General features: G+C 37.3%; 1 protein-coding gene across 1 annotated transcript in view; it reads left to right on the forward strand.

Annotated features, from left to right (window-relative positions):
* Positions 1–20,181: 20,181 nt before the first annotated feature.
* NWD2 (NACHT and WD repeat domain containing 2) overlaps positions 20,182–26,178 on the forward strand; it is a 33,688-nt gene continuing 27,691 nt past the window's right edge. Inside the window, exons 1-3 of the mRNA XM_017744287.1 lie at positions 20,182–20,269; positions 20,572–20,747; positions 25,517–25,633. Of these exons, the coding sequence (XP_017599776.1) occupies positions 20,182–20,269; positions 20,572–20,747; positions 25,517–25,633 (381 nt within the window). The remainder of the gene's footprint in view (positions 20,270–20,571; positions 20,748–25,516; positions 25,634–26,178) is intronic.

The following is a 26,178-nucleotide window of genomic DNA, read 5'->3' on the forward strand; positions in this document are numbered from 1 at the left end:
GTTGGGGGCGCGCGGGCCGGGGGGGTGTGGGCCGGGCTTTACCGGGTGTGGGTGTACGACCTCCGAGAGGGGCCTGGAGGCACTGGTGTACTCCGCTCCTTAAGTTTTATGTCCGTAAATGACTCGCCTGAAAGGCACCGGGGCGCGGGGCATCCTCTCATTTCTGCGCTGTCGGAGCTGCAGGGCCCACGGGGGCTGGGGACACGAGAACGGGCTGCCTTCCAGCGAAGGGGAGGCTTTTTTGGGGGAGATGTTTTGAAGAGCTCTCCTGGGGGGTCTGGTTAATAAGAGTTTCCGATTGATTTCATAGCACAATGAAAGCAGGTGTTAGCCCGCAGAGGCTGCAGCTAAGGTGATCCTGTGATCCTGGCTATACTCCGCTTCCAAGGAAGTATGCCTTGAAACCTGCAGTTTTAGCTTAATAAAGTCGGAGTCATAAAGTCGGGGTATCTGAATTAATTAGGCATCCTGCTGTTTAAAGCCTATTTTTAAAATTACCCTTTGATTCGAGGAATTTGCATACATTCAGGAGGTGTCACTTGTAAGATAGGAGTTGCTGAAGCATATTCCCACTTGAAGCACGGAAATAATAAATTAAGCATTCACACTTATGACGTTTCTTGTCTGTAAAAAATGAGCCCGCTGTATTCACAATTAACTTTCACACCACCACCCACCACCTTCCCCCCCCAACACTTGTAATTCAACAATACTGTCACCTTTTATGCAAACATCAGAGATCTGAAAATCACGCCTGAAACGACAAAATAGTTTGAACTTTGAATTGAAAATTGTCTTGGCACAAATACTTACGGGAGTATGAGAAATAGTGCTCACAAGTGAAAAAAACTGGGCATAGTGCTGCTTTGAAGAATTACCACACCTCCAGCACTTCTTGCTTGCTTTCGACGCAAGGAAACTCTCAGCTCTCATATTCAACATCCCTGTTTGTTTAAAAAGATGACATTCTTTAAGGAGGGCATGAAGATGTTTGCAGTTTATTGCTGCAATCTAAGCAAGGAGATATAAAAATAGTGATAATTGAAAAAAAAAAGTCTATTTGGCTCTGAAAGAAAATTACTGTGGATTTTTAGAAGATACGTTACTCATTAGAAATGGATTTCTGCCAGCATTGCCTTGACTGGGAAGCTACTGATGCCTCTGCATTTGATGTGAATGGCATTTAGGGTAGCTTGGTAGGTTAGCTAGATATTTGCTAAAATAGAAAACCTTAAACTTATTCTAAAAGTTGGGATTTAAAGCTATATATATCCATTTGCAGGATTTTACCCTGGAATTTTGATTTGAAAAGATCAGCTTTAAAAAAAACCCCCAACACTGAAAGAAAACAGTGCAAACATTTTAGAATTGTTTACATTATCTTTCTTTACACATGGTCACAGTGATTAACACTCTTCATGTCAAATATTTTATCTGTGACATTGCTCCTGCTTTTAAAAATGATAGTGGGGGACCAAAATTTCGGAGTGGTTACAGGTTTTGTTTATGAACATTTAAGGACTCTCAATGACAAGAAACAACCATTACTATTTATTGGTGATAGCACTTCAACAACTTGATAGTTGTTGAAGTATTACTGACTGAATGTGACTTTAAAAAAGCTGTATGTGGATAAACAAGAAATTAGCCTATAATGGGGTTTAGATGTCATCTAATAAAGTACTTTGAAATAGAACTGTTGTTGGTAAAACACTTGAAAAAATTCACAGTGCAAAAATTCTGGATGAAAATGTTGAAGTATTCCTACTAAGTAAGCCTTTTGGCACAATTCAAGCCCCTGACTACAATGTATATTTACATGACTAAGGCCTCTCTTGTTAATTTTCAGCATATCACTACAGTTTGTACCCATTCTCGATGCAGAGCATTCCTGAAAAGGGCAGTGAGCCCCTAAACTCACAGAGGTAGACTTGAACTGTGGTGTCAGAGAAGCATAGGGATTAATCCTGCTAGCAGTCACAAGAAAAATTTATCTACCGCTGAAAGTGTACAAACCTAAAAGAAGTTTTCTTGAATTATATTTAGTAAGTGTGTAGGGGAGAACTCTGGTAATCAGTTTTTGGTCTGTTCTTTACAAACATACTTTAGTATGACTGAAATACATTATGTTTTTATTATGCAACTAGGAAACTGGTTATTTGAAAATTTTCTTAACCAGAAGCCCCTAAAAAGAACAAGTGGAGACAGTAAGCATGGGTAATAGGAGATTGCTTCATTTTGCAGTCTTGTTTTCTAGAGGAAATTTTGTGGATAAATGAAACTGTATTTTCTCCTAGTAGTTAGCAGTATTGTCTTGCTCAAGTTGTTGATACCAATTAATCCATCTTCATATCACTGAAAATGACTGGATCTTTAGAAACATGGAAGTTGCTTTATTATTTGAATACAAATAAATCTTATTTTCATATTTCAGTAGATATAAGCAATCAGCAATATTTCAAATATGCATTTAAATAGGCATTTTGGCTAAGAGAGGTTGAAGATTTTTATTGGTTTTTGGTTTTCTCGGGATATTTTCGTATTTCAAAGTGATAAGAAAAGTAAGTAATTTGCCTGATTGTAATAACTGTTCCATATAGAGATCTGTGAACTGTAACAGCAAGTCTACTTTCTCTGCTACTCAGTAGTGCCTATGTAGATGCCTGCCATTTACATGCAGTTCATGTGAAAAACAACAGGTGTAAACTCCCATATGGTTCCATTACATGGAACTGTGGTATCAGCCCTATATAGGTTCAGAACATTCCAATGATTCTTGTCACTACTTCAAATAGATTATTTGAGTTTCAAAGTTTGCTGTTTCAAGAAGTTATGTGGTGATGTAAGGAAGTATTACGAGCTCTGGTTGAAACTGGTGCCTGAACTGGAGTTAGGAATTTGTCTTGAAAATGAAATCCAGTGAATTGGAACAAGCAGTCAAAACTCTGAACATTTTAAATCCTGTTGGTTCTTCTCAAAGTGGGGAAATCAGCCCTTTGCTAGTTTGACTTAAAGTCTTGTAATTTCTTTGATTAGCTAAGACATGGATAATTTTTTACTCTGAGCTCTTGGAGTTTTAGTTGTGAAGATGCCTTAGTAACTAGTAGAAACAGATGAATGCACTGACGAGGGATGTGTATAAAGCCAAATCCTACACACAGGTGGTTCCACTGCAGACAGGATGATAAAACCTTTATATAGAATCTGTGTGTGTCCTGACACAGGTGGTGTTAGCCAGCCTTATCTCAAAGTGTAAACAGGATTGCACCTAGCGCTTCACATGGTATGGATTATACCTTTCCCAGCCACCATTTCAGCTACATACTACACTCTCCTCTGTGCAGCACCCTTGCATGCTTCCTAAGTTCCAACACTGGATTGCTGTTACTGGATTTTGACAGTTAATAGTTTTTAGCCATTTTTAGCCTATTAATACCCTTCTGTTACACAAACAGAAACAACTTTGATGAGATCATGAACAAGCTTTAACAGCCCTGTTTAACTCCTCATGGTTTCTGTGCCTCCAGTACCCATTTTTTAAAACTATTAAACCAACTACTAGTTTTGACATGATTAACAATCCTAACTATGAAGTCCTGTGTATACATGTAGAAATATAAAAGAAAAGAAGATCTTATTCTATTAGACGATACTACTGATATTACCACCACTTTAATGATTCCGTTGCACAAGCACAGTATAAAACTAACCTGTAAAGCTGGAACTTCACTGGCTTCCCCATGAATTGCCGGAGTGAGATTTCCTCGTCTTATGCTATTGAATGACTTCGAGTTTTCTTGATTTATTATTCAGTTTTTCACCTTAGTTTATTTCCATTGACATGCATCATCCAGAACATTGTATTAATTTGAAAAACACTCAATTCTAGTAAAGTACAAGTGTTCACTTGCCAAATTTACATATTTTCTTGTGATACATAAAGCAAAATTCTGACCAGCAGTTAGTTTTGCTGACTAGAGAAAGATTAAATAATGACTGCAGAAACAGGTCTTAGCAATGTTTTCATTTGGACCTATTGTTGTAGGCTTCTTTGCAGGAATTACATGTGTTTTTATCCATGTGGATGAACAAGTGAAAGAAAATAAAGTCATGTGATTTTGTAGTTTGGAACATGATGGTAGGTAACTCAAAACACATGAAGAATTATGATTGCTTTAATTACAAAGTTATTGCCATATGTGACAAGAGAAAGGCATAATCTTGCATTCTTAGCATGTTCCAGGTCTGTTATATTATTTTTACCTGAAATATTGTTTTCCTTAAGGAAAATATAATTGTTGAAGTGGAAAGTTATTCAAAAGCCAGAAGAATGCTTAATGATGGTCCGTTCTGACCAGTCACAAAATACCATATGGTGTCCCTGCTTGGATACATTACATGAAGATCTTTTTATAAAGACAATTTTATATAATCTGAGTGGAATTTATTCCTTAGCTAAAGAAAACCACAGATGTTCAAGTGCATGAAATTGCAAAGGAGGTGTTGCGGAGATGTGGAGACAAATAACTCCAGGACTTTTTTTGTGCTAAGTGTTAGTTCTGGTTACCTAATTTTGTACCTATTTATGGTCTTGTGTGACGCACATCACTGTAGTGTTTAAGAGTCAAAAACCAAGGTACCACTTGGGGAAAAAAAAAAAGGGGAGTTCAGTAGTTTTAGAGATTAAGTATCTCAGAGTTTGGGAGAGAAAAATCATTCAAGTACCCAGGTTTGGTGTGAACCTTGATTTGAAATGTGTCTTATTTCAGGAAGTCCAGAGGTTAGATACCAAGCATTTATTAAGTTGGAAAGAAACCTGCCATTTTCAGTACTTCTTCTATGTGTAATTTTCTCTTTTCTCTTTTCTCTTGTGCTATGGAACAGCTCCATTGTTTTTGTGGTTGAGCAAAAAGCAAGATCTGACTCTCCTTGAGACTGTATGACCAAGTCTTATGTAGGCTTTAATTTTTTCTGCAAGGTAGAGTATCCTGGCAGATCTCAAGCAGAACCAGTACAAGATGAGTTTTTGCTAAGGAGATCCTCAAGCCTGTTATTCTGTCACGCAGATAAACTCCAAAAACTATAATAATCTGATAGTCTGTATGAAAAGAACTGCTCTTTGTGGCCTCCTGTTCTTCGTGTGGGTTATCTGCTTATGCAGCCTGTGGACTGGGCTACGGATTTGCTCTAAACGTACCAAATACACAAATGGCAACATCGAGAACTTTTGTTTAATTTTCCACAAAAGGTAGGACGTGCATTTGACAACAATACTATGATCAAGAGGTATTGGGTGGGGTTTTTTTAGTAAAAGAGCAAGCAATGTAATTTGTTGGGTTTGTGGTTTCTTCTTGATGTGTAGAAGTATGCAAAATTATCTGAAACTCAGTCGCCTTCCTGCTAAGCAACACCTGGAGTTACCAGCTTCAAATGGATTAGGTATTTACACTATCTACTTAAAATTTTTGACCACATATCCATTCTTTTATAATATTTAAAATATTAAAATTTTTTGTATTTTTTCTGTATCTATAGGTGTCTGTAGACACATATGCACACATATACATAAATTATATAAAATATTATAAACCCTGTAGAGTGGTATAAGTGGATGTGTGACACTCAAGCCACACTGTCATAGACTGTATTCAAACTTGCTGGTAGTGCTCAGTCTCCTATGAGACCTGAATATGTTCAAAGGGTATCACTCAAGGTTGTATTTCTAGCAATGATGAAGAGCTGCCTGGATTTTGTTGCATGCTATTGTAAAAGTAAAAGCTTTACAGAGGAGTTTAGATTTTATCCACAAGTAAACTTGTAAACAGAGTTATATGCACCTGCAGATTGGGTTCTATGACTGCTTTTCAAAGTGTTGAAGAAATAATATTAAAACAAAGCAGAACTTACAATTTCTTTTTTTTTTTCTTTCTAACTTGGCACATATTGCTTTATTTCTTCAGATGTGTTTGCATGCTAGGCTGTGCCTCGTTCTTGGGGGCAGTGGCTTTCTTTCAGTGATGAAGAGGAACTTCTGGACCCTTCACACGGTTCCTATGTACAGTGAGGGACAATGAAACAAGTGTGCAAATTCCATGCGATATTAATATCTCAAATAATATACTAGATGACGGACAGCAGGGGTATTGAATTGGGTCCTTATTGTGAATTGCTCCCTCAGCAAGGTGTGAGACCTTTGAAATGAGAGGCATTACCAAGCAGGCAGCATCCCAGTGCCTTCCCTCATCAAGAGAGGGGTGTTTGTTTTCTGCCTGCTCAAGGGCAGTGGGAAGACCTCTCAGCTGAGCAGCAGTCTGCTGTGCAGCAAGCTGAAGAGGATTTCCAAGGCTGTGTTTCAAGGAGGCCACGTGTATTCTGTGGTGGGATTTGTGTAATCACATAAGAGCAGTGTAGTACAAAAGGTACATAACTACATAACTTGGCATCCTATCTCTAAGCTTATGCAGAAAAATAATTCCTCTTAAGAAGCTTACCTACATGACTGTGTGGGCATGTGTCCTCAGGTTTGTGAACACACAAGAGAAAATACTACATTAGACTTTGAGTTTTGTTTGGAAACTTTTAAAATATATATCACATAAGCAAAACTTCAAGGAGTTACTAAACTTCTAATTCAAGATATGAGGGCAGTGCCCAAGTGGTAATTATTTTCATCTAAAACAAGTCTTTGAAATTCCTTTGAATTTAGCATCTGAAAGAGTATTTTGTGATGAGATATCCTTTCAGGCTGCAGTAATAATATGTTACTAATATCTACCTACAGTAATTTAAGGTTTTAATATATTGAGGGTGGTAGATATAAATATAATATCATAAATCATCATGTGTATGGAATACAAAGAAATCTGACAGGTTTTATTATAGGCAGTGCTGTTCAAGACAACTGCTTTATCCCTTTACTGGAATTTTAATTAAAGAAGGATAATAATAGATAGAGAACACAATTTAATCGTGATTGTGTCAGTGCTCCTCCAAAATAACTCCACTGGCTTGACACTACTCTTATTAATATAGGGTTTGTATCAGAGAGAAGTTTTTACTTACAAAATCTATAGTCAAAAGGGGAGTAGAGCTAAATCACAGGTAGCTGAAAGCAAGCAGTGTAGCAAAGTAAGTAGTAAGAAGGCCCGAGTCAGTGCGGAGTACCATGTGCATGCTGCTGTGCTGGGCAAGGAGGACACGTACCAAATGCAGGTCTTGTAAGCCACCTCTTCACCATCATAATTAAATGGCTCCCTCTGTCTTTGGCCTTGTCTTAAACTTCCTCTATCACCACCTGTTATTGCCCACTGTTGGAGACAGGGCACTGTGCTGGACAGAGCAGCTACAGTCATTCTTGTGCAGAATCTGGATCTAGAGGAAAAAGTCACCTTTAGAGACTAGATTTATCAGAGTATTCAAAATACACTTCCTGCCAGAAACTGGGAAGACTAGCAAATGGCAGGACTTCCACGCTGATCTTAATCCAGAGTCATGCTGTTGTACGTATCAATCCTTGGGATTGATCAAATAGCTAAGCAGGTCAAATTTCAAACTGTCAGAGCCTGTCAGATACTCTTGTTCAGCCTGCTGTTAGCATTTCCTGGGGTGGAAGAGCTGCAGTCTTCAGTATAGTAACACTCATCTGTGGTATGATTAAGCCCTTGAAAAAATTTATTAATAGAGCCCATTTCACTCTATTAGCAATTGAGTACCTTTACAGTCTCATCTAGGCTTTATAAATCTCCAGACTGAAACAGGTGTTGAGATTATTATAGTATATGTATGATACATAGCAATGTTATTTGTGAAATTCTTATTTAGTCTCTAACTAGTAATGCTCTGCAAAACATTAAGATGAAAAGAGAATTAATGACTTAGAGCCCTATCTGGACAGCTTTAGTTTCAGAGTTTAAGTTAGGTTAAAAATATTAGATTAAGATTACTTTTACATGATTGAGAACTAGTGAGTAACCATGTGTGTTAAATACCTTTAGGTGAGTTATCCATACTTACAGAGTTATGCAAATCAGCTGTTACATACAAGATAAACGAGAAGCAAATGCAGTAAGATTAGGCTTAGTAAGTTAGACCAAAGGAGCCCAATACTCCTCTCTGACCCTGGCAATTTCAGATGTATGATGAAAGAATAATGAATCACAACAGGGACAAAATGATGAAGGTTATGTCTTTGTGCTTAATAACCTGTGAGGCCCTTTGCTTCCATGAATTTGTCTAGTTGCTTTACTAATTAGTCAATAGTCTTGGTGCTTGTAACAATCTTTCCAAATCTTGAGATAGATTATTGCCCAGTAAAATGCCTAGTCCTGCTAATTTTATTGGGAATTTTTTATGAACAAGACCATGCGCATTCAGCCAAAGAAGAGATCTCAAAAAACAGAAGTGAGAATATCTGTGGAGAAAGGATACCTAAAAGCAGATCTCCCTAAAAGAGTAACTTTATCCAAAACCATCATTGTAATGATCCATTTTTGTCTATTTGTGTATAGAAAGAGGTTAATTGTGAAGACCTAGGTATCTGAATGTCCTTGTTCCTGTAGAGGTATTAAAATGGAGCCATACTAGGAAATAAATAAGGAAATGACAGGGTTCAACAATCTAAGGAGCCTAAGATATGAGATCTGATCCAAAGGAGTCCAGTGTGTTATGCAGGACTCTAAGAATTATTTTATTATCAAGAATTTTCCATCCCTAACTATGCCAACACGACACATCTAGAGGATCTTGCTTTACTGTCATAATTATCATAAATAATGTATGACCACTTTATAAGTGATTTTCTTGTAACTAAGGAGTTAATATTTTTATTTTTCCATACCTACTGCTGTTTAATAAAGGCCACACAAATTCTAGAAAAGGACATCAAAAGAAAAATATTTTCTTCCTTGATAATAGTTCTGGGGGCTACATTCATAGCCTGTACTGTTCTGGCAAGACAAAGTAGTAAGTTCTGAAGAAAATTTCTATTTTTCACCCTATAATATTTTTGATAGTTCAGATATCAGCAAGCAGTAAGTGTTGATCTTTTTAGGAGTGGTTGCTAGAAGATACTAGGAAAATTACAGAATCATATTATTATTTGAGAATGGTCTTGTTTTACCTATATATGTATTCTATTACATTTTAAAGTGATGAAGAATTACGCAGTGCTCTTGAAACAAGTTACTGAAGCATTTCTGTTTGTGTGATCCCTAATTTGGTATATCGAAACACTAGCAAAATTTGGATCATGATTTTCTTTGAAATGCAAGTCATTTCCAACATAGGATTATAAAAAATTAAGCCATCTGTGGTGAGCAAAGTTAATGCTATTGAGTTCCATGACATGCATCTAAAGCAGGTATGTGTGCGTGTAACAGAGGTCCAAGGGACCTTAGACAGCTATTTCATTTGTCATTTTTTGTTGTGCAAATCACAGACTACAGGCTGCAAGGGACTTCTTGAGGCCTTCAGATGTGTGCTCCTGCCTGAAGCAGGAGCAAACATACCTGTGCCATTCCAGATAGATTATCTCACTCTTCATGAGCAGTCTCCAAACCAGTTAAGAAAATACAGGGAAAAGCAGACTGTACAGCACACTGCTGTGGTATGTCTTCCATAGCACTATGGTCATGCTTACAAGCAACATACAGACACAAAATAAGCTCATTAGTCAATAAAACGACCAAAAGTAAAAAGTTTCTTGAAAATTTCCTTGTTTAGAATGAGTTTCAGTAGCTTTCAGTAACTGCTGTATGTAATTATTCACAAATTTTTCAAATCCAGTTTTTGCCTCCTCATCCTTTTACCATGTCAGGAACTCGATCTGAGCATCTGTACAAAAGACAGATAATATAAATAAATAAAGTCCCATAAGGATGATTTTACCATGGATGCATATGTCCTGCAGTGGTCTGCTTGTTTCAGGTGAAGCTTTTCCGGAAATCAGGCATTTTTGAAATGTCTCTAATGTTATGGCTCATGTTACAGCTTTTGCTTTGATGGTTTATTTATGAATGGGAGGAGGAGACTCATTTACAGGATTTCTCTTATTTACATGGTGATTTGTTGGTCTGATTTGTTTAATGTCAGTCAATGAGTTAATGCTTTTCAAAAGAGAACAGAAGACATGTAGAAGACACAGTTCATCATTTATTCCTCTCTTTTTTTAGAAAACAGAGATTTAAATGCAAATAATCTCTTTATACCCTGCCTGTTTTAATTAAAAATGTTCTTTTTTACACTTTCTATAATCAACCATGTATAATATTATATAATTCTATTAAGCAATTCCATTGCTGGTATATTGTTCCAATCTTAATGCCACAGTCAGCTCCTCACAGTCATTATGTAAATTCAAAATAGTTTCAAACAAAATCTCCAGTTCCGGATTCAGTTGTCTTTAACCGTGTGTAGGTGTGGCAGATAAAAGATTATTCTTTCTCTATTCTGTGGCCAAGGGACAAATACCTTTGTAGGCACTGAGAAAGACTGATAGTGTTTGGCAGTGCAAGAAACGGAAATAAAGTCAAGTCCACCCTTTCAGCTAGATTCTACGCTGCCATTGAGAGCATAGCATCCTAAAAGGTCTTTATCCTCCTTTAAAGGTAATTGTAACTCATTGGGTATATTATCGGGAAAATAAGAGTGAAGAGTTGGGGAGGATGGATAAAGTAATTTGAAATTGCTAATCTGAGAAATATTCTGTAGTTCAGTCACCAATTAATTAAGTTGGTAGGCCAGTTCTGGAAGTTTTCTTTAAATACTATTTTCTGTATCATACTTGTATAAGGTATTTATGAGAAATTAAACTTACTTGTTTCAAATACATCTGCTTCTCAAATGAAGTGACTAGAACATGTGTTGAGCTTTTTCAGTTGCTAACTCCTCAAGATTGTTAAAATGCAGATTTACTGTTACCTTTACATAATGTGGTTAGCAAGCAGAAGAAATTAGTAAAACCTAGAGCAAGAAAGCAATAGCTAGGAAAATCAAGGCATCAGAAAAATATTTGACCAATAAAAACAGGTACATTATAGAATTTATTAAAAATGGCCTTTTCAACTGGATTATATAATCTTCACTAAAAATAATGCTTAGATGAATCATTAGAATTGGGAGGGTAAGGAGAACAAGATCTGATAAATCACTCTTCCTTTACATGTCAATCACTGTTTGCCTCTCAGACATTACATAATCCATCAAAACGAGCCAACTTTGTAAATTATTTGGCCATGTTCAATGAGTTTCAGTGTAGACCCTACCTGGAATTCTCACTTTTAAAAACTCCTGTACCACAGGTCCTGTAAGTGGGTGTTAATACCAAGGCTGAAATTGTCTGTCAGTATGTGAAGTAGTCCTTTAAAGAAATCAGTTGAGATTCTCTTCTTCAGGCAAGCTGTAGTTGAGTTTCTGGCATCCCTCCCTCATGGAGTCCCATTGTTCTGGACTTAATGCCCTCTTGCAGCTGCTCTCCTTTGCTGGGGTTGTCATTTCATTTCTTCATCTTTGGTAACAGTTTCTACAGCAGCCATGAGCTATTCTGACTGATCAGTGATGTTATTTAAACCTCTCCATTTAGCATCGAGAAAAAAAATCTGTTGCAAAGAAAACTCCTACTATGTATTCATGCAAGCTTACTGCACTGGCAGCAACCAGCAACTCTTATTCTTGTGTGGGTGCTTCTGCACACCCAAAAGTGTCAGGTTCGAGACTTTTTCATCTTCTGGCATAAAAGTCTTCGCATCTTTCACTTGAAGCCCATACAGTAGGCTGCATTTATCAGTCATGCTTTTCCAGTCGACCCAGCCGAGTTCACCAGTTTTGTAGACCCAAACTGTGGCTGTATTGCACCAAACTTAACGAAGAATGCAAGCTGGATTGGAACTCTGTGACCTGTGCCCCTAAAGTAGAAAATTTAGATGAGGGAAGAGCAACTTCACTCAGGAGCCAACAGTGCTTGCAGAGCTCTTCAATTGTTTTGCAGTACCGCCAGATGCAAAGTCACATAGGAGTGTTTACTGGAATTTCTTCAGAATGAGGTGTATTTAATGGTCCTGTACTAGCCTGTACTGTGAAATAAGTGTGTGCTTTTATGAGACTGGCTTTCTTGTGGTTTTTTAGGGCTCTGATCTGCTTTATGCTTTCTCAAAGCCTACAAGATACTACTTCATTCTCTTCAAGAACATGGACCTGCAGTTATGAGGAAGAATGTGACATCCTTTTGCTTTATTGACTGCCACAGCCTCATTACCTTAAGTGCCTTAGTAACACACCCTGATGGTTTTCTCTGTGGTTTAGTGATGTGAGAAAAAGAAGTAGCAAAGCTACTGCAGTACACGCAACTTAATGGTTAAAAGCATTTTCCAGTGTTGTAAGCCTTTTTTGGGCTTTCTGGAAAATTCCATAGTTTTTTGAAGTGTGAGTTGACACTTCTCAATGAATCAGTGGGATTTTTGCCCATAACTTTGTTACTGCACTGGCCCTTACTTCTGTTCTCTGTTACTCATATTTCCACAACTCATTCAGAATTCCTCCTTTAGATTTCACAAGAAGTTTTTCTTTCACATTAATTTTGATTATAGTAGCAAATTCTTGTCCCTAACAGGCCTTGTTGTTTTCCAGTGCTTATTTTAATAACCTTTGGTGTTCTGCAGAGATAATTTTTAGACTTAATTTAGGTGTTTCTAAATGTGCTGTGTCTTCAGTTTCTCCTGTCACATCATTTAATTGTATGACAATAATGGTTTGCAAATTGTCATGTTTTCTGGAGCTTTTCCTAACTTGCTTGCTTTATTAAATGAAAGAATTAGACATTTTTGAATTCTTCCACTTGTGCAGTTTGCAGAGTGCAAAAGGCTCTCCCCCTGTAGAGATTCTGCCTTCAACCTGTGGTGTTGCTGAAGCTCCTGCTGTTTGTTGGCATTTGCATGCAGATACGTCTGCGTTTCCGTGTTTGCCACAAATCACAGTCAAGGGACACAAGGACACCTATGCACCCAAGGAGCAGTCTAGGAGCATTTGCAGGCTTGGGAAAGGATTCCAGGTCAACCTAGCTTTTCTTGTTTTGTTTAAGAGCATCTACATATAAGGGTGCTGTGTTCCCAAGGGGTAATGTGAGGTTAGTTAATTAGGACACGATATGAGATAAAATTCTCCTTCAGAGTCCTCATCCATACCATCACCACTAGACTGACAAAAGAGTATGTACTGTTTATTTACTGGTTGATTTATTTATGGATTGAGAGATTTCATGCAGACTGTGGAAGTCAGTAAGGTATCAAAAGATACGGGTTTTCAATATGTGCCAAATGATAGAACTTCATTTAAAATCTGCTGAGATTAGCAGATCTTACCATTAACTTCACCAATGTTTGGATCTGATTCCAAAATTTGTTTCATGTAAGCATGCTGCATACAGAGTAGAACTGTCAGAAACCAATATTTGTTTCAAATTGGGAAGACAATCATGTGAATAATGAAAATTTGAATCTTGACGTTTGTATATAGGAACCACTTTTCCCATCTGTTATATCAGTTTAATATTGATGTTTCCCCTAAATTCTGTATTTTAACATGGTTCTTGACTCCTCTGATTTTATTAGTGAACTCTTTTTGGTTTTAATTGTTTGGATGTTACTGTTAAGCCAATAGGTGGCACTGGTTAAGCATATTAGCAGTCAAGATGCAGGGCATTCTATAAAATGACACTGAGAAGTCTGGCCATTATAATTTTTAAAACATAATTTTAAAAAATACATGTTGCATATGTTTACTTACTGTTTATGTGGTTTTTTACATTTGACATCTTACTGAACTGACAACATGGAACATTTCAGAGAAAACTATGCCTCTTTTAAAATCAGGTATTGTTTGATTTGGGGCTAAAAAAGAAGAGGTAATTGCTGCAACTATAAGTTCTAGGCTTATTATTATGCCCTACATTATGAATCCTGCCTAGTTAGGTCATTTGTTTGTTTAAGTGTTCTGGTGTAGATCACAAATTTGTAGTCACATCCTGTCATTTCTTCCCACTTGAGAGACACATTTCAGGATTACTTACCATCTTAATGTTATTTTTCAATATTTATTCTGACTTTCATGACAAGCAGACATTCCTTTGGGCTGAAATGCTTTGTCCAATCTTGTAGTTATGTTTTTTTAAAAACTGAGAAGGTTGAGTCACGTAGACTTTGTGCACGTCTCGTGAGAGAGCTCCAACCACGAGATGGAGTGAGGACATGCAGCTGTGTTACATCACAGTAATGTTGCAGTGTTTTGCTAATCAGAATTTATTTGGATGGTTAGTTAGTTGTGGGGTTTAGTTGAATTAATGAATGGTCTTCAGTCTGTCCAATTTCTCATTTGCCTTCCAGAGAGCCAGTAGAGATCTGAAGGTTGGCATTGTTGTTTGGGGAAGGGACACTGGGAATTGACCCAGAGCAGCTTGTTCCCATTCCCAGTCTACCTAATCTTGGGAAGCTTTGGATGCCTATTCTAATGATCTCTCCCCACAGGAACTCCAAGGGAAAAAAAATGACAAGTGTCCATGGAGTTCATTTTCTAGGATGGCAAGGGTACTAGGGAACTCAAGGTTTTTTTCTACCTCTCTTACCTGCTATATGATTCAAGCTCAATTATTGCTTGCAAAATGCTCTGATTCTGAGATGAAAGGCACTATAGAAATGCAAATTACTTATTATTATGGTATTATTTTCAGAGACAAGTTTTCCATAATATTTAGGAACATGTTACCTTCTGGTATTCGAAGTTTCTAGTAGCATGGGTAATACACAATGCTGTTGTGCCTTATCAGTAAAAAGTGTAGTTTAAAAGGAATAATTCAGTTGAACAGTCAAATGGGTCAAGAACATACTAGCATTAAGAGGCTTGACAGCCACTTCTTACTTGGCACTGCTGCTGAGTAATTTTTAACCTTAGATAATTAAAGTGCTGAAATTCTCACTGCAGCTACTAGACAATGGTTATAAAATACCCACTTTTTTTTTAGTATTGCAATGCATTAAAAAATCCTGTGGCAACAATCTGTCCTACCCTTCTATCAAATCTAAGCACTTAAAAACTTAAGAGAAAGCAAACAGCTGGATATCTTAGTGAACATGCATTCAGGACTAGATCAGAAGTTCACTGCTCATCCAGAGCTTCCATAGTTGCACAAGAGAGTCCAACATCATGTGTTAATACATGTAACGGTGTGAAATGTGCAGGGGACTATGGCAGCAGAGAGGTGGGCTGAAAGCCGTGAGGTGAAGACCTCCAGCAAGTGTCTCTCCTGACCACTGCAAAGCACAAGAACACCAAGAGTGCAGGGGATGATAAAGAAATTGTATCTTCCGCACATACAAGGAGCTGCTCTTTCTTGGGTGACTGCCTGGAGATGAAACCTGTAGACAGCTCTGTGACCCCATATGACAGTCATTTCTGTGGTGCCTTAAACAGCTGCAAGAGCAGCTTTTCCTTTTTTTTTTTTCTTCTTTTTCTGCCTGGGTTCTTCCAGGTTCAGCTTCCTGACGCAACTTGTTATGTCAGTCAGCAATTTTCCTGCTGGCTCTCTCAAGCTGGGTATTGCAACGTTCCTCTGTCAGTCAAAAAGTGGTAGGGCAAACATACTCCATGCTTAGGATTTTCCTCTGCTTGAGGGCCTTAGCTTGCATCATGCATGGATATGGTTACTCAGAGGTTACTTTTCCATTAACAGATTGTCAACTTGAATGTGCTGCTCCTTTGATAGTGGTTGAGGGCTCACTGTCCCCACATTGGCACCTCCTTTGCAACACAGGATAGGCGAATGGGGCTGAGCAATCTCCTTGTTCAGCTGCATTGAGCCTTGACTGAGTAGAGTCGTTGTGTGACTGCTGCCCACATACATGAAAACAGCCGTTCACATCAATGTACTCAGACCAGTACACCACCAGCAAGGAGATAAACTGTTTGGTCTTAGGACTGAATAACTGCTGCTTGGGAGTGGGCAATTTCCATCAGGCTTACATGTTAACTCTTCCTGTTCACTTGCATCGACATTTTGAAATTTTCTTCAACAGGGCTGTGTTCCGTGACTTAGATTTATCCCAGAGATTAATGTTTGGCAACTCTTTGTAAATCTGCATCATCTGTTTACTAACACAACAATGAAAAATGTACTTGCTCTATTAAAATAAGTGACTTTAATAGCAGAACAGCTTGTGTTTGAAGGTCAGACTTTGGCATGGGAGTAGTTCACACTAAGAAGCAGCACCTTGGCATATTCTAATGAAAACTGGCAGTGGTTTGACTGAGCTACAAGCCTTCAGAAATCACACTGCACACAAACAGTTGTGTTTATTGGACAGGAGAAAGGATGTAGATGGATATGTTACTAATTCAGTTCAGTCCTCAGGATTACCCTGGGGAGCATGAGGAGAAGGAGGCTGCACATTCTTAGTCAGTTCCAAGTGCAGGGGTGGGCAGGGCAGTGTGGTTGTGGAATGGCTTAGGAGGCAGCCATCTGCAAGAGATGGCTCTTGTATGGGAGATGTGCACTCAGCAAGTCACTGTCTTGTGCAAGACTTGGGGTTTGGGTTCATTTAAATAGTGGAGAAAAGTTTAGGGTTGGGGGGTTTTTTTTAAGTTTTCTTTTATGTTTTATGAGATTTAGTTTCATTCCCACAGTTTATTGTGAACTATTATTTGTATTTCTGAGTTTCAGAATTAACATCAAGAGGTGTAGAAAGCTCATCTCACAACTACTGTCTCATTTTGTCTGCTAAAAGAATGTAATTTAGTTAATCTGTTCATCTGCAGCAGCAGCCTGGAAGGCGGAATTTGCCTGTGTGACATTTTTGTTGTTAGGAGCTGCCAGCTTCACAGATTTGCTGTCACTTTAAATCAAGTTAGATTATATTTAATTAAACCAGCTTATCTGCCATCCATACTAATTACCATAGCTCATCTTAACTATATACACTTCTGTTTCCTTAAATTTTCAAAACTTATTTCATTTACAGGAATTCTTTGAATTAATTAATATAAGCACCAGACTCAAATTCCAATTAGATAAACACATTCCATTAGATATGGAGGTAGGAATAAAAATACAGAATAGGTATGCTGAGTGTCTTATCCAGACCACAGTTCTAGTTGAAGAAATGTTTTATCTATTTCATTTTTAAGATATTACAAACGTAGAACTACTCCTGCAGCGTGTTGTTTCATTTTGTGAACAAGACTACACATGTTACGCTGCAGGGAACAGCACCATGTTCTAAAACTAGAGCCAGCGGGGTTCTGCGGTATAAATCCTGTGGGCATAAACACGAAGTAGCAGAACTGTTTTATCTGTTGTAAACCTCAGACAAAATATTTCCCATTTGTCATTTAATCATGTTTACTCTTAAATTCTGCTTTTTTCCAATACTTCCTTTTTTTGTTGTTGTTCCTGCAACTTAGACTTCTTTAGATCCCTAGTAAGAGTGTTCTCTCTGCTGTCACGCTTAATTAACTGCAAACAATAACTGTGTATTGTTGCTTCCTTAATAACCAAGCTGTAGTCATGATTGATTTTCATTTAAAAAGGCAAGTATCATTTTGTTTTATCTCAGTAATTGAGCAGTAAGTTGGTTTTCAACAGAACTTATTCTACTTGATCATGAAGATATGATGCTCTGCATTTTCATAAACTTCCATGCCAAAATTAACCTGTATTAAGGCAAAGAAAATAGAATATATAGTCTTCTATGACTGACTGATCTAAGGGTCTCAGTTACTGTGAAGTTAAAAAATGAAGCGTTTCAAATAAAGCAAACTACACAGTTAGCTTTTATCACAAGGTACAGCAACACCATTGCTTTGGAGCCAAAATATTGCTGTGTTGGCACCATGGCACCCTCTGACTAATTAGCCTTGTTAGCTGTGTGCTACATTCTGCAAGAAAAGGATGACTTAGACACTAAAGCATGAGAGGAAATTAATGATTGTGGATCCTGAGGAGGGAGAAACTCATCCATCTCTTTTATTTACTGACACAGGCAGCTCTGAGCTGAGAGTGCTGGTTTTTTCACTCAATTCCTAAATAATTGTAGGATGTGTCTATATTCATCGAGATCTGCAAGTGAAGTAAATCTCTCAATCATCACTATCTAATACACTTTGACTCACATCATAGTGGGGTCTTGGTGTGCATGAATTGGATTCCTTTTCGATGAAAAACTGGAAGATAACTCGAGGTGCTCACCAAATGCATTCCAAATGTTTGTGAGGATAGAGCTCAATCTAAAGTAAAATGCTCTGAAAAACATACGGCATGGGCATTGGGTCCTTGGCACCAGCTATTTTACTCTACAGCTTTGCTCCCACTAGCCCAGACAGGAGCAATTGTCCTCCCAGGTAGTGTACAAGCAGCCTGGATAACTAAGTCAAACCTGCAAGTTCTCCTGAGAGACAGGATTACTGCAGGTTGCAAGGGGTACTCAGGTCAGGTCACTTGGGCTAACCTCTCTCCTGAAGTGCTGTCAGCAGAAACTTGGTCGACCATGAACTTGTCTAGTTGAGTCTTGAAGTGCTCCAAGGACCGCAGAGCTTCTTCTGGTGTCCAACGTGAACTTCCAAGCTGTAGTATGTTATCGTTGTCTTTGTTGTACTCTCTGGCACAAAGAGCTTGTCTCCATCATCTTTGTAAATGCCTTAGAAGTAATTGTAGGCTGCAGTTGGGTCCCTCTTACACTCTTTGCTGGACTAAACATGCCCAGGTCCCTCTATCTCTCTGTGTAGGCCACGTGCTTTTGGCCTCTATCTCAGTAGCTTCTCCAGTTTCCTCCCTCTCCTCCTGATTTGGGGTTTCCAGAGCTGGGCATAGCAGTCCTGGTGCAGCCTCTTTAGTGTCGGGGAGAGGAGTGTAATAACTGCGCGAGAGAAAGTGAGGCTACACTCCTCCAAATGTGCCCAGAGCAGGGTCTCTTATTGTCAGTGTTCAAATTGGATATATAAAAGCTCTGCACTTTAGATTTAAGGTCTCATCTTGCGTGGTGCATGGACAGTCAAATGGGAAAACTTGTGATGAAGCAAGGACTTTAATGCTTCTTGGACCATTGACAGAACACGTAAGCATAGTTAGTATGTTTTAAAACATTAAAGCATAAATACATACTATTACATTATTGGACTTAGAGAGGATGTTTTCTGAAAGCTACTATGTCTCTGAGTTTTTTCCACATCAAAAGTTTGTGAAGGAAAAATTGTGGTAATTCAGATAAATTGGATTAAACCTGACTGTACTTTTAAGCCTTTTGGTGTGGACTTTCTTACTTTTTTTACCTTTTACCTTTTTTATTTCATGAGAAATAATTCTCTGGATGTTTCTGGATTGCTTTCTGTTCATGAAAATAAGTGGTAATTATACTACACTTTTGTGTAACATTCCAAATATATACTTAAATAGTAAGAAGGATATTATTAGTTTGGTGTAATAAGTTAAATTACAGATTTCACACTTTCCTAGAATTTTTTAAATAAAAACATTATAAATCTGTGACTATGATTCTATGAACAGACGTCTGACTCAGATAAATCAGCTGTGGCTCTGATTGTGGCTCTAAAGCATTGTTGGATTTGCATATATTTCTCTTATTTGCAACAATATGGGAAATGTCAGATCAATTGCAATCTATTGTTTTGTTTCAGTGCAGTTACACAAATAATGGGTGCCCTGCAGTAGATGTTCTCCACCATTCATGAGTTAACACTTCATTTTCCATCATATGGCACTGAGAGCTAGTGGTTTACAACAGTTATGTTCTATTTTTGAAAATAACTTAGCAACAGTGCTACCTCTGTGTGGTTTCAACTCAGTTACAATATAGCAAAATCCATCACATATCATAGTCTTGTGAAATAGAATTTAGTATCTACAAAAGATTTCACTACTAAACGAATTTACTGCATATTTGACCATATGTGCAAGTGGTATGTTTTATATTAATGTGTTCAGATTAACTTGGACATACTGAACTTAATAATAATTTTGGTTTCATTGCCATGTTGTACTTCATTATCAAAACATGTCATTTTGCATGGTAAGAATAACATGATATCAGCACTGAGCATTTAGTATTATAGGAGGAACCACCTGGGCAAAAGATAAATAATGCTATTAATGATAAATAATACTTTTAGGATACTATTAGGTTAAAGATGGTGAAGAAAGTGATAGCATTTGAGACAATGTTATTAGTTCATCTTGTTGATTTATTTCTAAGTATTGAGATCTCTTTCACCTTTGGTATATCTCTTTGTTCCATGGTGTTTCTTATTTGTAAAATTCAGCTTTTTGGAAACTAAATAGAAGTCAAATCAATAAAGAAATTCTGACTGGTGAATTACAAAATGAATTCAGCTCCACTGAATTGTAATGTGCTGCAAAATTAAGATGCATATGAAGCACAATTTTGCCACATACCAACACATTTACACGATTTTACATGTATTGTTACACGTGCAAACACTTCCATGTGTTTGTACAACATACAATTTGGGGACTAGATCCCAGCACTTGATTTTCATTAGTGCTCTGTGTGTGTTAAGGGCTCATTTTTAGTGAAAAATCTGTATCCCTGACTAAAAGAAGGGTTTATATAAATATTGTTAATAGCATCTTTTTCCACAATGCAGATACAATAGCAGAAAGGAGGGCCCTAAGAGAACATGTGTATCCTAAGCTGAGAGAATTCTGCAGAGAAAACTATGGCTTGGAATTTCAGGTAGGTTTCATTGTGTTGAATCTTGCATTACTTTATCTTGAAATTAACTCTATTTAGAACAGGTAACATTTTTAAATATCATTGGTAAAACAGAAAATTACAAAAACTTTGTTTCACAGAATCACATGCAGAATTGTTGAGGTTGGAAGGAACCACTGGAGGTCATCTAGTCCATTCCCTGCTAAAGCAGGTTCACCTGGAGCAGGTTGCACAGGATTGCATCCAAATGGGTTTTGAATATCTCCAGAGAGGACTCCACACCCTCTCTGGCCAGTTTTTTCCAGTGCACTGTCACCCTCACAGTAAAGAAATTCCTCATATTTAGGCGTAACTTGCTGTGCATCAGTTTCTGCCCATTGCCTCTTGTCCTATTGCTTGGCACCACCAAGAAGAACCTGGCTCCTTCCTCCTGACACGCACCTTTAGGTTATTTGTATGCTTGGATAAAATCCCTTCTCATTTGTGTCTTCTCCAGGCTAAACAGGCCTAGCTCTCTTAGCCTTTGATGTACTTAAATTATTTTACAAGCAGATTTGAGGTAGATTCGGAAGGGATGAAAAAACACCACCTCTATTTTAGATATTCAAAGTATATAAGAAGAAATAATGTTACATCTAATATACTGTGTTGTGCTTCTTGAAACCATACTTAGGTTCCACTGTAATGTGGAAAGTAATTTAACCAGGTGAATACCAAAACTGATTACCAAAATGAATTGAACATGGAACATATTTATTGTGATTCTACGCTATGGAATTTGCTTCCTTTGACGTCAACTGTAGCATTCCTATTGCTTCAGTAAGTTCATGTTTTCCTTTGTCTTATGAGAGACATAGACCCATGCACATCTTTGGCAAGAGCCAATTAGTAATAAAGACAGTTGTATTTGATTTAAAACGTGTTTGGCATCACTGTTAAAGTCACTGGTACTTTAAGTCAGGTGTATCCTAATTCACAGTCCCTTATATGTCAGCGGGCATGGAAGAGACCGTTTCTCTGCTAAGAGAAACAAATACAGCTTGTGATGTTGTAAAAATGTTGTTCAGTTTTCCAAAAATTCTGGCTCTGCATCCACAAGCTTTCCTCACATACTTATTGACCCCAAAAACTCATCTCTCCAGAATGTAGCTTAGTTGGAAATAGCTAATGCCTTTTAGGCAACATCCTGTTCCTCCCAGTGTATTATTCTTGATGCACATGCAGCTGGTTTTTAATCAAAATAACAAGTTCTTAAATTAGGATATTTGGTTTTAATTCCCTGAGTCACAGTGGAGTTGCTGAATCTGCATGGTGGTAAATTCCAGTGATTTTTGATTATGGCTATGAAAGAATTTCATCTGAAGGTCCTAGCTCATCAGCTGGTTGGGAAGTCCCAGCTGCAGTGATACATGAAAGGAATAGCAAAAGATATTTAAATAATATTTTTCTTGTATTACTACCATGTGATATTCATGGAAAATATCAACCCCTTATTTCTGTAATCTTTGAGGAGTCATCTTGGTGAGGGAAGTGTCTCTTCCAAGTAGATCATAATCCACTGAATTCTTTGTGAGAGGAAACATTTCTTTTTTCAAACAGATTGTAATGCATCTCCAGGGAAGGAGTAATTAAGTTTACTCTAGTTGATATCCATGGAAGCAAATTATTTTATTATATAGTTTCAACACCAGGAGCATCTTCAAGTGATACGAGGTCTGAGAGACAGCTCTACTGACACAGTTCAGAAAACTGCTAGAAAGCTATCCCATTTCTGTGGAAGCAAAGTAGGAAAATGTACAAAAATAACCAAGGAAAAGCAGTCTTTTGAAAGACACTCTGAGGTAGACTTTAGCAAAACATTTTTTTTTCTATTCCATACACTAAATTTCTTAGGTTAGTAGGCAAAATCAAGACTACAGTTTTTAGTGCAGTGGTGTGAATAAAGTATTGTGTACTTTTCAGATACAGGGATAAATTTATATTTCTGTGTACAGAGCAGAACACATAACTTTTCATCCTGATATGTAATCTTCTACTGACCAAACAAGAACTACTTTGCATGTGACTACTACAAATGCACTATGCAGGACACCCTCTACCTAATAAATCATGACCCAAATGAAATGCATTTGAGTACATGCATTACTCCAACTTTCACTGAGTCACCTGGCTGCACTCAAAATTGTTTCAGTTGTTGCAAAGCATGAGATCTGTCAGGTGTCATCAGTTTGGTGGGAGCTGTTACTGAACATAATCACCATATGAGGGGAAGCAGAACTGACTATATTCAATCACACTATGAATGTGTTTGCTTGATGGACATCTTTTTCATTGTATCAGAAAATATTTCAGAAAAAGACATGTATTGACAAAGACTGAAAGCAGGTAAGCTGGGGAAAAGACTTTCAGAGCATAGGGTGGTTTTGACCTGAAATACAGTACTTTTACCGGGGAGGATGGAGAGGTTAAAGAAAGTAGTTGTAATTGAAAATTTTGGAAGATAACTAAAGATAATTAAATAGCAGCATACACTTTTCTTCTTCAGAACAATGAACCATTTAAAATAATTTTCAACAGGATATATATGCTAAAAAGAAAGTGGAATTTTGCATGAATGAAATTTTTAGTTCTTTTCTTAAGTTCTTGGAAGTGATTAAAATAATTCTATCTCCTAAGAAAAATCTGTGAAACTGTAAGATTGGTAGGACAAAAGCTAAAGTAAGCAAAAGGAAACACTGAATTATGAATGAAAAGTCTCTTTTTATGTGACTAGTGTGGAACTGAACTAGACCAGTGACAGCCCACTGCGTGTAAGGAGCTCTTGCAGAGGGCACTAGTTGTCATACGACCTTGGAAGTTTTACTAGAAGTTTGAGTGGGTGTTTGTCACACATTTTTCCAAGTATAAGTAAAAACATGCTTCAAAATCAGATATAGTTGTCTCCTTGTTCCATTTCTTAATTTTGTAAATCCTATTTATTTTAGTTAGCATAATGAGCAACTGATGAGACATTTTGAAATTCTTGGTGTCTTCAGAGGTTTGATGGGTAAAATATTTACTCTTGCAGTACAAAATTATAACATGTTAAGATACTATGCGCTAAAACTGTTACCCCATAAAATAACAAACAGCCACTGAGCCCCTACAATTATCTGGTATTCCAGGGGGTTTCCTCTTCACATTTATAGAATTAATGTGATTTCTGAACAGTTAATTAAAATAAAAATTGCTTTCATGTTTCTGAAGAACCTGAGCAGCACAATAAATTCATTCAACAAGTAATTGAAATATTTCTTACTGTATGCTAAGATCTGTATCTGAAGGATTTTATAATGAGAATATTTAAGCTTTGTCATACATCATGCAGGTAATCGGACAGATGAATACAATGTGAAGTTCAACAAAAAAGTTGTATTAATAAATAGCAGAAAGTAGAGAGGAAGAAGGGAACAAATATTTTCCTGAGACTAAAAGAGAAAGGGCAGCAAAGAAGTCAGTGCAAGTGAGGGAGATAGAGAGATTATTTGAAACGCAGTTTTGAACAGCAGAAAATGCAGGTTTCAGCAAAATTTTGCTTTGTTTGAATCCCAAACTTTTAAGGCAGAAATAATCAATGAGACTGTTGGTAGTGAAATTGCACATAGGCATAAATAGCTCTAGGATTTGGTCTTAAACCTTGGTATTGGTATGAGAAATTTTCCAAGAAGATTAACCAGCTCTAAACTGCTGAAATTTAGTTTTACATCAACTCATTATTAATTCTTATATTAAGTCTTCAGGCTCATTTTATAATCTGTTTAGACAACAGCTAATTTTATGATTCTGTTTCTTGCAGAGTGCTTCCACAGTACAAACAACATTACAATAAACAATTTGGTAATATATTCATGTAATAATACAATTTTGATTGGTTTTTTAACTGTCCATTTGAACTTCTTTTTGTTAAAGTTACGTACAAGATGTTAAGAATCAGTAGTAACTTAAAGGTGAGAGTAGTAGCTTGTACCATGAGTTTTGTTCCAAAAGTAGTTCAGGCATATGATCTCTATCTTTTTAAATTCGATTTCCCACAGTAAGAATTGGGCCTTTTAGTTAAAATGTATGGTGAAATCACACTTAATCATTTAATTTTTCGTATAGGTTTAACATGAATGATTTCTTCCAGGAGTTTGTTTGCAACTAATTAGGGTCACAAAACTGAGTCTGTAGCTACATATGAAAGGCTGGACAGCAAGCTCTCTGCCACTGCATATCTGTACAATCTCTGCTTCCACAGTACAAAGAGCAGCTAACAAAGGAAGTATGATAATGGAGAACCATTCCTATTCTTTCTTTTGAGCCGTGTGCACAGGATGAGTTTATATCCTGTGGATACTAGTCACACAGGGTGTCAAACCATGGTCTTGACTGTGATCCACAGTGAGATTCCCATTAATTTTCATGGAAGCAGGATTTTTTCAATGCTTTTGTCATTATTCTTACCTATTCCTATAAGCAATTTAGTAGCAAATAAAAGACTACATCAAATCAAGAGCTTGTCATGCTAATCTCCCTATGACTATGAAATGAGAGATTGTCCCAGGAGGGACTATCTGGGAGGGAAAGTAAGAGGCTGGAATTCTCATTTATATGAGGAAACACTGCCAGTCTGTGTAAGGACTGGATGTAGACCTCATTGCTTTCTACCACACTGAAAAGCAAAGCTTAGTGCACAGGATGTTGGCAAAGCTAATTTTTAATTTGATTGGTAGAAAGGGCGTGTGGTAACTATGTTGCATGCTGTTTTCCAGGTCATAGACTTATACTGGGGAGTTGAAGCAGATGAATGGGACAGTCCTGAGCTGCAAAAGACTCGTATGAAGCTGCTAGAAGATTGCTTGAAAAGTTCTGCAGGTCCATGTTTTGTTGTGGGTATAAAAATAATGTTTTACTTTATAAGAAAAATATGTTATCTATCCTAACGTGCATGATTCAGTAACAAATGCGTGGTTTCTTCTTTCTAACATATTTTATGTTCATTGCTGTGCATTTGCTATGCAAATATTTCCCTATGCAGCTCTGTAGACTAACAGTGATTACTCAGTATTAGTGGAGAGGAAAGAAGGATCTTTTATGATCAGTCCTCGTAACAAGATGGGTATGATTCTACTACTATCACAACAGAATTATTGACAACTTGTTTAAGGAGGCCACAGTTAATTAATTCTTGGCACTTCTCACACATGCATTTTCAGCTGTCCTAGAAAGACTTAAAAAAAAACGGCAGCAAAGAAGAACTCTCTGGTTTGACCAGCATTTGCTGTTTCGTGTCATAAACCCAGGACAATTTAGGATGCCAGGTATTAGAGAATGAAAAGACTGGAGTTGAGTGACAACCTGAGGAGGCTCTGAGTCTGTGATATATACAACTGATTGTTCTCTCCATGGTCACTTGCTAGGCTTCAATGCAAAA

The sequence above is a fragment of the Corvus brachyrhynchos genome, unplaced genomic scaffold (assembly GCF_000691975.1).
Source record: "Corvus brachyrhynchos isolate BGI_N302 unplaced genomic scaffold, ASM69197v1 scaffold17, whole genome shotgun sequence".
NCBI classification, from domain to species: Eukaryota; Metazoa; Chordata; class Aves; order Passeriformes; family Corvidae; genus Corvus; species Corvus brachyrhynchos.